The 15513-nt window shown below is 47.6% G+C and overlaps 1 protein-coding gene across 1 annotated transcript in view; it reads left to right on the plus strand.

Annotated features, from left to right (window-relative positions):
• LOC147728953 (uncharacterized) overlaps positions 1–15513 on the plus strand; it is a 291189-nt gene that overhangs the window by 171603 nt on the left and 104073 nt on the right. Inside the window, exon 14 of the mRNA XM_086959204.1 lies at positions 4455–4550. Within this exon, the coding sequence (XP_086815330.1) occupies positions 4455–4550 (96 nt within the window). The remainder of the gene's footprint in view (positions 1–4454; positions 4551–15513) is intronic.

Consider the following 15513-nt stretch of genomic DNA (forward strand, 5'->3'; position numbering starts at 1 on the left):
CCCGCCCCCTGCTTCTGAGCTCTGTCTCTGATCGTCACATTTGCCAATTTTTTTAACTTTTATTTTGGTTTTTACTTTTTATAAGCAGTTTTATTTTTATAATGTTGGCATGTGATGTGAAAATCCTTCGCTCATTATGATCTTAACAATACTCGATCCACCAGAGCGCCTGGGAGGATTGTTCACAGGAGGGACATGGCTAACTCCCGGCGCATCGCGCTTGTGCATGCTCTCTGTGCGTAGCTCGCTACTTTAGCATGTGTCAGCGTGGCAGCCGGTTCCTGTAATGGTGCAGTGGAACACCTGACTCCTTAAGACTGCCTCTGTCACAAGTACTTCTAAAGCAGAGGGTCTGCACGCAAGTCCACTTATTCTGGCAAAGCATTCTAAATGTGGTGCTTTACTTATCCCCACCCGCTCCCTGTTTTTTCAACCCTGTCTTCTCCCCACCTCCCCCCCCACCTTATCTGTTTATTCACTACCCCCGTTAGCCACCCCCACCGATTGACAAAGCCAATAGGTCTCCCGTCCACGAGTCCGATTGGCTTTGCCAATACTTGTTTTGGTTTTGCCTATAAGCGTGATTTATTTTCGTAAGGATTGCTTCTTTGTCCAATGTGCATAAATTAATTATATTCTAAACAGTTTGTTTATAAAGCATGAACTTCTGCTGCTTGTTCCAGTTAGATTGTCAGTTAATTCATACCATTGTTTCTATTCCTGGGTGGGTGGCTAATTTTTTCTGTCTTATGTCTTATGTAGTATGTGCCATGTCCATGCTGAACAAGCATTCGAAAAGCCATTGGGTCTAGCCAGGACAAGCCTAACCTTTAAAACTTTTTTTGACAAACGAAGGCAATAAAAGTTAAAAATAAAAATGCCACCATTTTTAAAGGTGTTCTGAATAGGTTTGCAAATATTAAACTGCAAAAATATCACGAACCATTGCAAAAATAAATAAGGTAGTACAAGTGGAGATTGATTTACCAGCCTGGCTGTTAAGTGAACTACTTTTTAGGTGGATGTTCATAAGAGCAGAATGCTGTCACTTACAATGAAGAGGGAGCATTGCTAAGTAGGCTGACCCTTTGCCCCATGGTGTACAGTAGCAAACTATGACACTTAAACGGACCAAACGAGGAAGCGGGCTCTCTATGTGCATTTGTATTTATTAGTGTGAATGTTGGGTAAAACTGTGGGTGGCAAGACAGTTTATGCTGTATCTGGGCGTGACCTAAAAATAATTTGGGTATTGCGGCGTTTCATTGTAGAATGTTTGATCAGCTTTTAAATATCTTGATGATGACCAGGAGTTTGTGAAAATATTTCCTCGTAATGGGACAAATGTTAAAATTTCTATTAAGGACAATTATTTGGGTAAACCAAATGTTGCAAACACATATATATTTTTTTCATAGTTAAATCCTGTTTTGGAGTTATTAAAACAAAACATAGATAAAACCAGGGCCCATCTATGATAATTTCTCCTTTTCGTATCTTCCACTGTGACTTGGAGACCCATGGTGGGATTACGAACACTGAAGAAATCCTGACCTGGGTGAAGTCTGATCTTCTGAATGTTTTAATACGTAACGTTGCTGGAAGGAAGCATTAACAACATTTTAGTAGATAAGTTGCTAGATAAGTTGCATGATAGCGTTATATGTGCTGTGCATCAAGGGCTTGTAGATGTGTGCAATAGAACAGAACTCTTCCTTTGCTTTCAGCCCTGCTCCCCGGACATCTTCAGTCTAACCCAATCTAAGGAACTTAGATTGAGGATTTATACAACAGTCTCATAACATAAAGAATCAAAACTCTGCCTGAACTTACCGGTTTAATTACGGCGCTAGTTTGAATGGAGTGAGGAAGGTTAGCATTGATGTTTTATGTCATGCCTTTAATTACATCGGCCACGCCCCTTTGTGACACTTCAGTTTTTTCATCCCCGTTAAAGCACTGGTTCCTAGAATGCGTTTTTATATAGCGTCGACGTTACCCGAAGGTGTCAGAGCGCGTCACAATAGGAAGAGTAATGATACATGAGGAGAAAATTACAAGGGAAAAAAATACGAAGGAAAACAATAAGTTACATGAGGCAAAAGTGACAATTCTGAGCACACAAAATACAAGAGGTAGCAAACGGTACATTACAGGAGGAAAAAGTTATGTGTTCAAGTTACAAAGGCGTACAAAGTACAAGTAGAGGTATAATACTGCAATAAATGGCAGACACTCAAGCACAAGAACAAACGTAACGTAGGCAATGGTGGCACTTTGGCAAGTATCTAAAGCAAACAAAATGAGGTCTCGGAAACGCTCCTACCCCCAGGGAAAGGAGAAGGAGGGTTTAGGATGAGGCCTGGGGAGGAGGGGGCGGACGTTCCAACCCCCCCCCCCCCCCGGAAAAAAGGAATGTAGTTCCAGGACGGTGATACTCGCCCCATCTTCTAATGCAGACAGGACCAAAAATAAACTGCGGGCACTTATAATGTCCGTAGCATCTTCATGGATGACGGCAGACTATATAATGAAATATATCCAATGCCGAATATGTTCATACTGCAGAGGACCACAGACGCTCTTCGGTACAAGCGATTCCTATTACCAGTCACGTTTTACACATAATTCAAAGAAGTTAGAAAAGACCATTTGTCAAAAGCAATACCAAAAGCTCAAACTTTAACAAAGGCAAAACCATTGCATTGTAAATGCTTGTATTTACTTATTCTCGCCAGAGAGCGCCGAGCCGGTTGTTATCCGTGCTCCGGCACTCGCGCTACTGCTCGCGCTGCTGCACGCGCTGCTGCACGCGCATCCTAAGATGGCCGCCGGCGCAAGTCACGTTGTTACGCAACGTGCGTGCGCTAGACCGCTACACTACAGACTCGACCCATAGAATAGGTCATATTGTGCATGGGTATGCTTTACTCCCAAGGACTGTGCACTGCCTGTTGTAGATGCAGCATATAACTATATTTGTGTGGAGTTTTGTGCAAGCAGTGCTGTTGGTGTATTACTACCATGGATTTATCCCGGAGAGGGATGGCGCCTTCCAGGTCATTTTACTGGATCTTCTGGCGAGTAAGAGGGGTAAGAGTGCTAGATCTGTCCTAGGGCACGTAAGAGACCGAGTATCCAACTCTCCAGCCTGTACAGGTCAGTACGACCAGTATGGATGCTAATATTATGCTGATTTCCCTCAAGTAATGTCCAGCAATCCAGTGCTTAAGTAGTAATGGAATGAGTGCCGGTGTCTGCTCAGAAACCCACACCAGTGCTTTTAAATGTCGTCACACTGACTATCAAGACTGCATAGTCTTGACTCAACCTAATGGCTCTTCCATTCAATATCAGACATTCCCTACCTCTCTATCCCAGCCATGCAAATGGCTATTTTCTCCCTTTCTGATTGTTTCCATCTTTTTCTTCCTTTGTGTGTTTTTATCTCTCTTGCTCGTGGTCAATGTCTGATGAGGAAAAATAGGTGCTGTGCCAGTCCCCAAATATGGGTGCCGGTGGACTCCACCGGCTCAAATTAAGAACTGTCACATTATTATAGTGCCAAAACATGTACTTGATATCTGCCCTGGCAGCATGACATGGCTCCTGAATGTATTTTTCTTAGCTGCTCGCAGGCCAGGTATGCATGGTATAGTATGTTGAAGTGAATATACTGAAACCAGATCTTTGGAGACATTTTGTGGGGATGTGATAAGCGTTTCTCCCACTGCTTTAGAGTCAGGGCCCGACCTATTCATATCTATCTGACAATGTATCCTCATGACCCAGATTATCAGTTTGAGACTGAATTGATTGCCCGAGCCACAAGCATAGTGTTGCCAATGGTGTAGATTGGCTGAATCAGGGGATGAGTGTGCAGCTCAGAGGTGGGTATGCTTCAGGGAGAGCGAAGTGCTGTGATAAACTGCCTCTGAATAAAGAAGGGCCCTGTGTGCAAGCTGTATATTGCTCTACCAGTGTTTCACATGGGATTATTGTTCCCGATTGAGATAAGTCTCCTGTGAATTGAATCGCAAATGCTATGAGAGCAGCGTGGGATTGACCTGAGTGGGCTGGTTTAACGCCTGCTCAGGCATACGGAGCCTATGCTGTTTCTTTAACCCGGCTGTACAAGACGGCCGGCCAAACAGACAGACATGCACAGAAGAGCACAAGTGCACTATTCCTACTCCCTCCCATGGCCCAGCCCCATGCCTCCCTACACATGCTGGCTGAGCCAGTCGCTGAGAGATGAAGCAATAATAAAATATTGTTTTATTTTTCAGCGGCTGGCTTTGAGCCAGTGGGGCGACGCTGCTCCACCATTGCAGAGGAGCTGCTGCTGTATACAAGATAAGGAAAAGCAAGTGAAAGATGGAATAACAGATTAAATGTATGTGCAAATAATTTTTCTTCCCAGTTCTGTTTACTAAAATATATCTTTATTTCAGTTGGCAGCAGAACTCGCCCAAGTCAACAAGCAGCATGAAGAGACCACTGCCAAGCTGAAGGCCAGCTTCCAGGGACTGACTGCTCAATGGGAAGAGGTGGGTGTGTATCACTAGGGAAAAGAAAGCCTGCTGGAGATCTTACCACTCATCCTCGGAGATGCATGGGTTGGTAGGAGTGTTCCATCCCTTTCAAAATGTAAAGATGCATGCTCCCTTTAAGAGATCACAACCATGCATCTCCAGAGACCTGGTTCGTAATACTTATCTTCCAAGGACACATGCATGACACTGGATACCTTGCTCATACAAATACACGCATGCTCTGGAGAGATCTTCCTTCTACGTCTGAGACACATACACAATAGCAGATATCTGCCCTGAGGTGCCATCTCTACACAAGAGTTCCTTATATATCTCCTGAGATGAATGTGGTCTAGCAAATACCTATTCAGAGACGCCATCTTCACACAGGATGTCTTCCTCATAGAATTCCCAACTCCTTAGACAAATGCCCTGTAGCTGATAGCTATACAGAGATGAGACCTCTACACGTGACCTTCCTTATGCATCACGCGAGACAAATCCACTGTGGTTCATGTCTGTGATGAGATAAAATCTCCACACTGACTAAAACACATGCATTGTAGTGCATAACTTGTGTAGGAAGGTGGATACCTGACTATGGTTGCCCCCAACTTTTTGCCTGGTGTTTTGCTGGTTTTCCGACTTAGTTGACCTGGGGCCCTGCCAATCAGGACCCCAGGCTTACTGCTCTCTCTCTAAAATGGATTCCATGTACCTTAGGTACATTTCCAATTGGTACTGGGCCACCTTATCAGACCCTGTAACTCAGGGCATAGGTGTACCCAGGGCCTACCAGGGGCTGAAGCATGTATTATGCCACCCCTGGCTGGCCATCTAAATCTGACACAACTGGCTGCACGACAGCTGGGGCAACGTGGTGTAATCACCCTTTGCTTTAGATATAGTATACCTATATCTAACCCTAAAATGGACACACAGATTCCTATCAGTCACTCCTATGGCAGGCCTTGACAATCCTGAAGGCAGAGTGCTTGGAATCGTCTGAGATGGTGCTCTGGCATGAGCTGAGCCCGTTTGCAGCTTGCGAAACCAAGTCCTAATAGCTGTTCCATGATAATGCATACCATATACTCTTAAGTGCATTATAATCCTCGCGGTTAAATGCTATCTTTGGTATCACTTTATCAAAACATGTTGAGTAAGGTGTCATACGAATTGGAATACTAACCCCTCGCCAATTCTGGCGACGGGGTTAGCATTCCACCCTTCTAGAGGGACACGACATGTATGTAACTGTGAACCACGGTTAAAGTTAACTCAAGCCTCAGCATCACAAAATGGATGCTGCCACCACAGACACGAGTCTGACCCCCTGCAGCTGGGAGACCTTCCAGCGAGGAGAGCTTGGACAAAGGGTTTCCTGTCAGGGGCGGTGCTAGCACCATCCCAGACAGAGTTTTGTGTATCCTGGGTAGGCAGGGCTTTACAGGAAGGTGACTGCAAGTGGCACCCCGGTGCTCACTACGCATCTGCCGGCTAGAACCAGTTCCAGGGGCACACCAGCCCCTGAGCTGGGGAAAGTCCGGCGTGGGAGAGGGGTGTAACCACCCCCCTTCCTGGTCCCACCCCTAGGGCAGGACCTAGTCGCGTACCCACCCCTTTCTTTAGGATAAAGGCAGGAGCGGGGACCCTTCCAAATTAGATCATCTTTGAATCAAGAAACTACTTTCCACGAAAGGAACTCTCGACTCTTCTCAAGATTTCTCCCCTGTGACTAAGGAGTAGTCACCCTGCATCCGCAGGCACCATCTAAGAACTCTGCGGTTTGCTGCACGTCCTTCCTCCGGAATCCGACCGACCAGCACGACGAGACCTGGCTTCCCTGGCTCCTCTGACCTCTACCTACCTCTACAGCTACGCTGAGAACCGTAGGTGCGACGAGACCTCGAGGGACCGGCCATCATCAGAACTGCACGACTTCCATCCAGCACGACCGCCGAGGGATCCTCTGGTGAGTGCTTTGGGGTCCGAGAAGCCCCGACCCTGAGCAGCTTCACCACCGAAGTCCAGCCTCCCAGCATCCACGAGATCTGCAAGGGGCCCTTCTGCTTTTTGCTGCTCAACGCGTTGTCTGGCTACTAGCCCGCTGGCTTGTAGCCTTCCCGACGACGATCAACGACGACAACACTGCTGGTCTGGTTGCTCCAGACTGGACCTTGCTCCCTTCCAAAAGAGGAGCACCCCGGACCCTCCTAGTCCACCCCAGACGCCATTTTAAGTCCACCGCGTGGGCTTGCATTTGCCAAGACTTGTTGCCCCAATCCTGGGTCCAGCGACGTCGACAGCATCAACCATCGTGGGACAGCTCACACCTCCATCCTGGTCGCCGATAACGCCTCCTGGTCCGTGAGACTGCAGAGCCCAGTGTCGCCCACTCACCTGGTCGAGGTGACTTCGCCCGGTGCCATCCTGGTGCCCCCACAATCACTGGCTAGTGATTAAGAACTTGGTCCCCTCTGCTTTCAGGTGTCATCCATCTTCGATCCAGGCTTGGATCACTTCGAACTTCTTCACTGGTCGCCTGCCAGCAACTTCTTTCTTCAGGCTCCATAGACTGCAACGAGGATTCCCGACGTCTTTTCAGACCTATGCAGCTGCAGCCCCTGGGCTAGGTAACTTCGGCACTTCGGTGCCCCAGCATAGCCTCACTATCCAAGGGTCCAGATCCTTTTAGTTTTTCAGCCTATCTAGTCGGGTTCGCCCGATAACACTAACTTTGTGAAATCTAGCTACCATAGACTTTGTCCCGCATCCCGCGTGAGAGTGCACACTCTGCACCCGAGTCCCCTAGGCCTCCTACTAGTGATCTGAAGGTTCAGTAACGTAGTCCTAGCGATTCCAAAGCCTATTAGTACCGTACTTACCTGCTAGTAATTTGGCATTCCACTTCCATAGTATATGGTTTTTCGTGCCCCTCGGGCATTTGTGTAAATTGTGCAACTTAAAGTATTTTCGTAAGAGTTTTGTTGTGTGCTTAGTACCCTGCCCTCATAAAGAGTACAGGGCTGTTGTGATCTAAATAAATACACTGTTTATTTTCATAACACTTGTGTGGTGTCCTTTCACTTGGTGTTCAAGGGGTATATGTGATGGTATAACAGCTGGCTTAACACGCCCTCTAGAGTTTAGCCCGAAGACTGCTCGTATCCATGCTACTAGGATAGCTGGTCTATAAGGTTGACTTACAACCAATCATCAATAAGGGTTGTTTGGACTGATACAAAGTGCTCACTAGAATAGTGAACATTATATATCAGGCCAACTTCTCACATTGGTGAGCAGCGGTTGGGATTTGAGCTTGCTGTTGTTTTACCACACGTATCCTAAGAATATCATTGTGAAAGATCACATAAGTACTTAAGGTACATATAACTTAGCTTAGAATACTCTGAGTTCTACTGAACCAGCTGTTGTAGCTCAACAAGGCTTAGCACACCTTGACTACAACTCTTAGCAAGGGATCAGTAGGCAAACATATAGTGTAGGTAGGTGCATCACTTACACCACACTAGAAAAGCAGCATGTCAGACAAAGGAGGAAACTCTGAGTCTCCCCTTGTGTCAGTTGACCCTCCACAGGTCATGTCCAGATATGCAGCACTTAGCTTCCAGGAGATGAGACAATTGTGTACCTCCAGGAAGCTAAAACAGGGTTCTAACCCTACAATCCCATTCCTGATTGGTCTCTTAGAGACTTATGATGCCAGGAGGGCTGGTAACCCAGACCCTTCTAATCCAGATGGGACAATGCCTCCCCTAGAGGGAACCGCAGGTGACCCTGACCTTATCCATCTCTCTGCAGAAGGTGAAGAGGAGGATGAGGATCTAGAGCCATCTGAGGACGAGGCAGACAAAGGTCAAGAAGTAGTTAGCCAGCTAACTAGGACCAACTTAAGCAGGCATGAGAATGGTACTAGGAGACCCCTGGGACCCCTCTCAGGCCAGCTTAACATTGGGAATGGGCGAGTTAGGTCTCTATCCAGAGGCTCTAACAGATCCATTCGAACCAATGGCTCTCAGACCTCTTCTCGCAGAGGGATGACATCCCCTCAGAGGAGAGAGCATGAAGCAAAAATGAAGGAAGTCAATCTGAGGATTGAAAGGGAAGAACTTGCCCTGGTCAAAGAGAGACTTGCCTTTGCTAGAGAGCAAAGGTTAAGTGGGTTAGACCCCACTGGTGGCAGCATTTTACCTAGCAACAGGGACAGGAGTTTAGACACTAGACACCTGAGTAAGATAGTACCCCCCTTTAAACAAGGGGATGACATCCACAAATGGATGACTGCTTTGGAGAGGGCTTGCACTGTACAGTGTGTCCCCCAGAGTCAGTGGGCAGATATCTTGTGGCTCTCCTTTGAAGGCAAAGGTAGAGATAAGCTCCTCACTACTAGAGTTGAGGATGCTAACAATTACCAAGTCCTGAAGAATACACTGGTTGATGGGTTTGGCTTAACAACTGAACAGTACAGGTTGATGTTCAGAGACACCCAGAAAACTCAGTCTCAGGATTGGACGGACTTTGTTGATTGTGCCACTAAGGCTTTTGAAGGCTGGCTACTGGGAAGTAAGGTTACTGATTTCAAAGGATTATACAATCTAATTATGAGAGAGCAAATCTTAAGTAATTGTCAGAACCAGTTATTACACCAACACCTGGTAGACTCTGATCTGACCTCTCCACAAGAATTGGGTAAGAGGGCAGACAAATGGGTCAGAACCAGGGTCAGGCCTAAGAACCAGGGTGGTGACCAAAAGAAGGAATCAACCAAGCCTCAAGAGAAGGGTGGGAATAAATCTTCTGATCAAACCACAGGGCCCCAAAATTCCTCTGAAAAGGGTGGGTCCCAAACTTCTCCCAAAACCCAAAAGAAACCTTATTGTCATACCTGCAAACAGGTAGGCCACTATAAAAGTGACAGCAGTTGTCCCAAGGCCAACAACAATAAGGAGAACATACCCCTAGGTAATACTCCCAGACCTCCTGTTACCACTAGTGGTAATCCCCCAGGTGGTGGGAGTGCCCCCAAGAATGTAGTGGGCATTACTTTGGGAAACCAGGTGGACTATGGCCTAGCCAGGTCCCCTAACAACACTCTTGTCTGTGAGACTGGCCTGGGGTTTGCCAACTTCACTACTGGTTCCCACATTTTGGGAAAGTATAGACAAGAGCCCTTTATCAATGGTCAGAAAGTTGAGGCATACAGAGACACAGGGGCCAGCATCACCCTGGTGATTGACCATCTGGTCCCCTCTGCTCAACTGACCCCTGGTTTCACTTATCAGGTGACAGACGTTCATGGAGTGAAAAGAAGGCATCCCATGGCAGTAGTCGAGCTCAGTTGGGGTAATGTCACAGGGCCCATGAGAGTGGCAGTGACAGATAACCTACCTGTAGATTGCTTACTGGGGAATGACCTGGAACTCTCAGCGTGGGCTGAGGTGGAGCAAGAAACTCACTCCAGGATGATAGGCCTACCCAGAAAGGTTAGTTGGGCAGTAATAGCTACAGCCCCAGTCCCAGCATCCTTCCTCCCTGAAAAGGTTGGAAGAGCAGTGGTAGCCACTGCCCAGGCTCAGACAGACTTTCCTGAACAGGTTAGGAGGGCTGTGACAGTCACAGCCCAAACACAAACTGAGTGCCCTCCTGAAAAGGTTGGCAAGGTTGAAATGGTCTCAGCCTCTACTCAAACAGATAGTGGGGTTGTGAAGCCTGAAACAATGGATCACTCCACCCAAACTGAGAGCATTGAGGAGGAAGAAAAGTCTTCCCCCTCCCAGACACTAGGTGAGAGCCAGCCTCCTCAGGGAACTGACTCTACCCCTTGTGAAGAAACTGCCCCAGAGGTAGTCAGGCCTAGCCTGGCAGAGCCCCTGATGTCAGTGGACCCTTCCAAGGTGGGACCCAGTCTGGAGCAGGTAACCTGCACCTCTCTACCCTGCCTCAGCCAGCCCAGGGCTGTAGAGGTCAGGGAGGCCAGTGGTGGACCCCAAAGGGCCCCCTGTCCAAAAGAAATCCCCAATCAACATATTAGGATCACTGAAGCTAGTAACCCTAGCCAAGTGAAAATAAAACACACTCCTGAGGGATCCCCCTTAAAATTAGCTAGGAAACTCCCACAGCTGGACACTGTTGGGCACAGCCAAACCTGGGGCCTAAAACCCCCAAACCTGACCTGTCCCTCCAGTAAGCCAAAAAGAGGGACTCAGCCTCCAGCTTTAGGTAGCCAGAGGTTGACCCTGAGAGCTCATAGCAACTCAGTACTGGAAAGAAAGGCACATATGGTGGATAGTGATTGGAGGAAGTTGAGCCCAACAGTAGTGGAGTCTCACTTCAGTACTCCATTCCCACACCAGCCTTTTACTTTGCCAAAGCACACCACAGGTAGTGATTCCCTATGGTGGAGACCCTCAGATACCCTTAGAGTGAGGGGTTGCTTAGTGGACCACGATACAGGGGGTAACCATGCCAGTGCATGCACCACCTCATATGGCCACTCAGGCAATATAGGCTTACCTGGTCAAGGATAGCCTTATCTCCTTTCGTTTGGGGGGGTTGTGTAGGAAGGTGGATACCTGACTATGGTTGCCCCCAACTTTTTGCCTGGTGTTTTGCTGGTTTTCCGACTTAGTTGACCTGGGGCCCTGCCAATCAGGACCCCAGGCTTACTGCTCTCTCTCTAAAATGGATTCCATGTACCTTAGGTACATTTCCAATTGTTACTGGGCCACCTTATCAGACCCTGTAACTCAGGGCATAGGTGTACCCAGGGCCTACCAGGGGCTGACGCATGTATTATGCCACCCCTGGCTGGCCATCTAAATCGGACACAACTGGCTGCACGACAGCTGGGGCAAGGTGGTGTAATCACCCTTTGCTTTAGATATAGTATACCTATATCTAACCCTAAAATGAACACACAGATTCCTATCAGTCACTCCTATGGCAGGCCTTGACAATCCTGAAGGCAGAGTGCTTGGAATCGTGTGAGATGGTGCTCTGGCATGAGCTGAGCCCGTTTGCAGCTTGCGGAACCAAGTCCTAATAGCTGTTCCATGATAACGCATACCATATACTCTTAAGTGCATTATAATCCTTGCGGTTAAATGCTATCTTTGGTATCGCTTTATCAAAACATGTCGAGTAAGGTGTCATACGAATTAGAATACTAACCCCTCGCCAATTCTGGCGACGGGGTTAGCATTCCACCCTTCTAGAGGGACACGACATGTATGTAACTGTGAACCCCGGTTAAAGTTAACTCAAGCCTCAGCATCACAAAATGGATGCTGCCACCACAGACACGAGTCTGACCCCCTGCAGCTGGGAGACCTTCCAGCGAGGGGAGCTTGGACAAAGGGTTTCCTGTCAGGGGCGGTGCTAGCACCATCCCAGACAGGGTTTTGAGTATCCTGGGTAGGCAGGGCTTTACAGGAAGGTGACTGCAAGTGGCACCCCGGTGCTCACTACGCATCTGCCGGCTAAACCAGTTCCAGGGGCACACCAGCCCCTGAGCTGGGGAAAGTCCGGCGTGGGAGAGGGGTGTAAACACCCCCCTTCCTGGTTCCACCCCTAGGGCAGGACCTAGTCGCGTACCCACCCCTTTCTTTAGGATAAAGGCAGGAGCGGGGACCCTTCCAAATTAGATCATCTTTGAATCAAGAAACTACTTTTCCACAAAAGGAACTCTCGACTCTTCTCAAGATTTCTCCCTTGTGACTAAGGAGTAGTCACCCTGCATCCGCAGGCACCATCTAAGAACTCTGCGGTTTGCTGCACGTCCTTCCTCCGGAATCCGACCGACCAGCACGACGAGACCCGGCCTCCCTGGCACCTCTGACCTCTACCTACCTCTACAGCTACGCTGAGAACCGTAGGTGCGATGAGACCTCGAAGGACCGGCCATCATCAGAACTGCACGACTTCTATCCAGCACGACCGCCGAGGGATCCTCTGGTGAGTGCTTTGGGGTCCGAGAAGCCCCGACCCTGAGCAGCTCCAGCACCGAAGTCCAGCCTCCCAGCATCCACGAGATCTGCGAGGGGCCCTTCTGCTTTTTGCTGCTCACCGCGTTGTCTGGCTACTAGCCCGCTGGCTTGTGGCCTTCCCGACGACGATCAACGACGACAACACTGCTGGTCTGGTTGCTCCAGACTGGCCCTTGCTCCCTTCCAAAAGAGGAGCACCCCGGACCCTCCTGGTCCACCCCAGATGCCATTTTAAGTCCACCGCGTGGGCTTGCATTTGCCGAGACTTGTTGCCCCAATCCTGGGTCCAGCGACGTCGACAGAATCAACCATCGTGGGACAGCTCGCACCTCCATCCTTGTCGCCGATAACGCCTCCTGGTCCGTGAGACTGCAGAGCCCAGCGTCGCCACTCACCTGGTCGAGGTGACTTCGCCCGGTGCCATCCTGGTGCCCCCACAATCACTGGCTAGTGATTAAGAACTTGGTCCCCTCTGCTTTCAGGTGTCATCCATCTTCGATCCAGGCTTGGATCACTTCGAACTTCTTCACTGGTCGCCTGCCAGCAACTTCTTTCTTCAGGCTCCATAGACTGCAACGAGGATTCCTGACGTCTTTTCAGACCTATGCAGCTGCAGCCCCTGGGCTAGGTAACTTCGGCACTTCGGTGCCCCAGCATAGCCTCACTATCCAAGGGTCCAGATCCCTTTCGTTTTTCATCCTATCTAGTCGGGTTCGCCCGATAACACTAACTTTGTGATATCTAGCTACCATAGACTTTGTCCCGCATCCCGCGTGAGAGTGCACACTCTGCACCCGAGTCCCCTAGGCCTCCTACTAGTAATCTGAAGGTTCAGTAACGTATTCCTAGCGATTCCAAAGCCTATTAGTACCGTACTTACCTGCTAGTAATTTCGCATTCCACTTCCATAGTATATTGTTTTTCGTGCCCCTCGGGCATTTGTGTAAATTGTCCTCATAAAGAGTACAGGGCTGTTGTGATCTAAATAAATACACTGTTTATTTTCATAACACTTGTGTGGTGTCCTTTCACTTGGTGTTCAAGGGGTATATGTGATGGTATAACAGCTGGCTTAACACGCCCTCTGGAGTTTAGCCCGAAGACTGCTCGTATCCATGCTACTAGGATAGCTGGTCTATAAGGTTGACTTACAACCAATCATCAATAAGGGTTGTTTGGACTGATACAAAGTGCTCACTAGAATAGTGAACATTATATATCAGGCCAACTTCTCACAACTTGTTCATGTCATTGTATTACTGTACATAAGAGAATTAAAGCTTCAAGTACATATTCTGAACTTAAAATACAGAATTCAAGTAACACATTCGATAAGACCATAATCAATTAAAATATATGCAGTTATATATGCAGTTAAAATACATACCAGTGTAGGCAACAAGGGGACCCGTCTAGGTAGCTGAGGACCTTGGGTAATTAATGATTTTTAAGAAAGACAAAGGTCCAAAACTTTTTCAATGCAATTATGAGAGATAAACACAGACTTAGAAAAGAACTATGTCTCTTTTTCTCCAATGTCCAGCCGGACAGAGGAATATGTATTTCCAAAATAAAATGAAGATGCACGGTTACGTGAGACACAACACAGATCAAAAACTGGGCACAAGCCTGTACCAAGTAAAATAGGAGAGAACACAATACATGGGGAAAGAATGACAGGCAAACAGAGTGGAGCAAAAGGTGGCTTACAATACAATTAAATCTTGTGTAAGCACAAACCAACAGTAACTGCAACACATATTGCACAGATGGAAAATGCAGTACTGTTAAAACACTCGACGTGACGTTTCGATCCCTATCTCCAATAATTAACTGGGATCATCTTCAGGACTACTTATAATACTTTTGCCTGAGTGTTTTTTAGCTGGTTAATGGTGAACCGACGGCGTCTATTTGCGGAGCCTCGTAGGCGGTGTGGTACACCTGAACAAATGAACAGAAAGCCTGATGAGGCTTCCGTGAGGTTATGGGCGGCGTGGCAGGACGTCTGGGGAACGTTCCTGACCGAATTAGGGCAGCCTATGCGTGGTGGCGGAAGGCCAGGTGCGTTTTTAGGTTTTGCGAGCCTGGACGACTTGGAGCAAAGGGCGGCTGCAGGGTGATGCAGTCCGGTTCCAGCAGATCCTTGAAAGAATCTCGGAAACGGGCGTTGGGAGTCCCGTCTGGTGTAGCGTAATTGCCTACGAGGCTCCGCAAATAGACGCCGTCGGTTCACCATTAACCGGCTAAAAAACACTCAGGCAAAAGTATTATAAGTAGTCCTGAAGATGATCCCAGTTAATTATTGGAGATAGGGATCGAAACGTCACGTCGACTGTTTTAACAGTACTGCATTTTCCATCTGTGCAATATGTGTTGCAGTTGAGCTCTTCCTCAGGCGTCTCCTGTATGAAGTAGAGGTCTTAGACCTATCATGAGACACAATCTTCACACAGAAGAGCATTCCCCTGATTCTCAAGACAGACCATGTCAACTCAGTAGATCATCCTTGTGCACCTCCAGAGAGACACAAATGGTTCATTCTGGAGATTTTACTTATGCACCATCAGACACACAATTTTCATATAAAAGAGCTTCCTGTAGAATCTCATGTGACGCCCACTCCACCAAAAAGATCTAATATAACTGCATTGACATCTGTGTCACTTACAAGATCATCCTGATGAGTCTACAATGAAACTTGTTTAAACACAACAGGTTGTAGTGATATGTTGTTTGTATAGCGTAATATGTACAAGGAGATGTCTTGGCGCAGTTTGACCCAATTTGTATTCAAGCCCACATTCCACACATGAAATCTACCTGCTACACTTGCAGATACAAACTTTCTGTGCCATACTTCTTATAACATACAGCAGTTTTCTTAAGGACTAAGACCAATGATTTCCTACAATGAAAACAAACGGAAATCAGTGGAGGGGATGTAAGGGGGGTTTCAGTGTGATACT

Source organism: Lissotriton vulgaris, chromosome 2_2 (genome assembly GCF_964263255.1).
Source record: "Lissotriton vulgaris chromosome 2_2, aLisVul1.2, whole genome shotgun sequence".
In the NCBI taxonomy this organism is placed as follows: Eukaryota; Metazoa; Chordata; class Amphibia; order Caudata; family Salamandridae; genus Lissotriton; species Lissotriton vulgaris.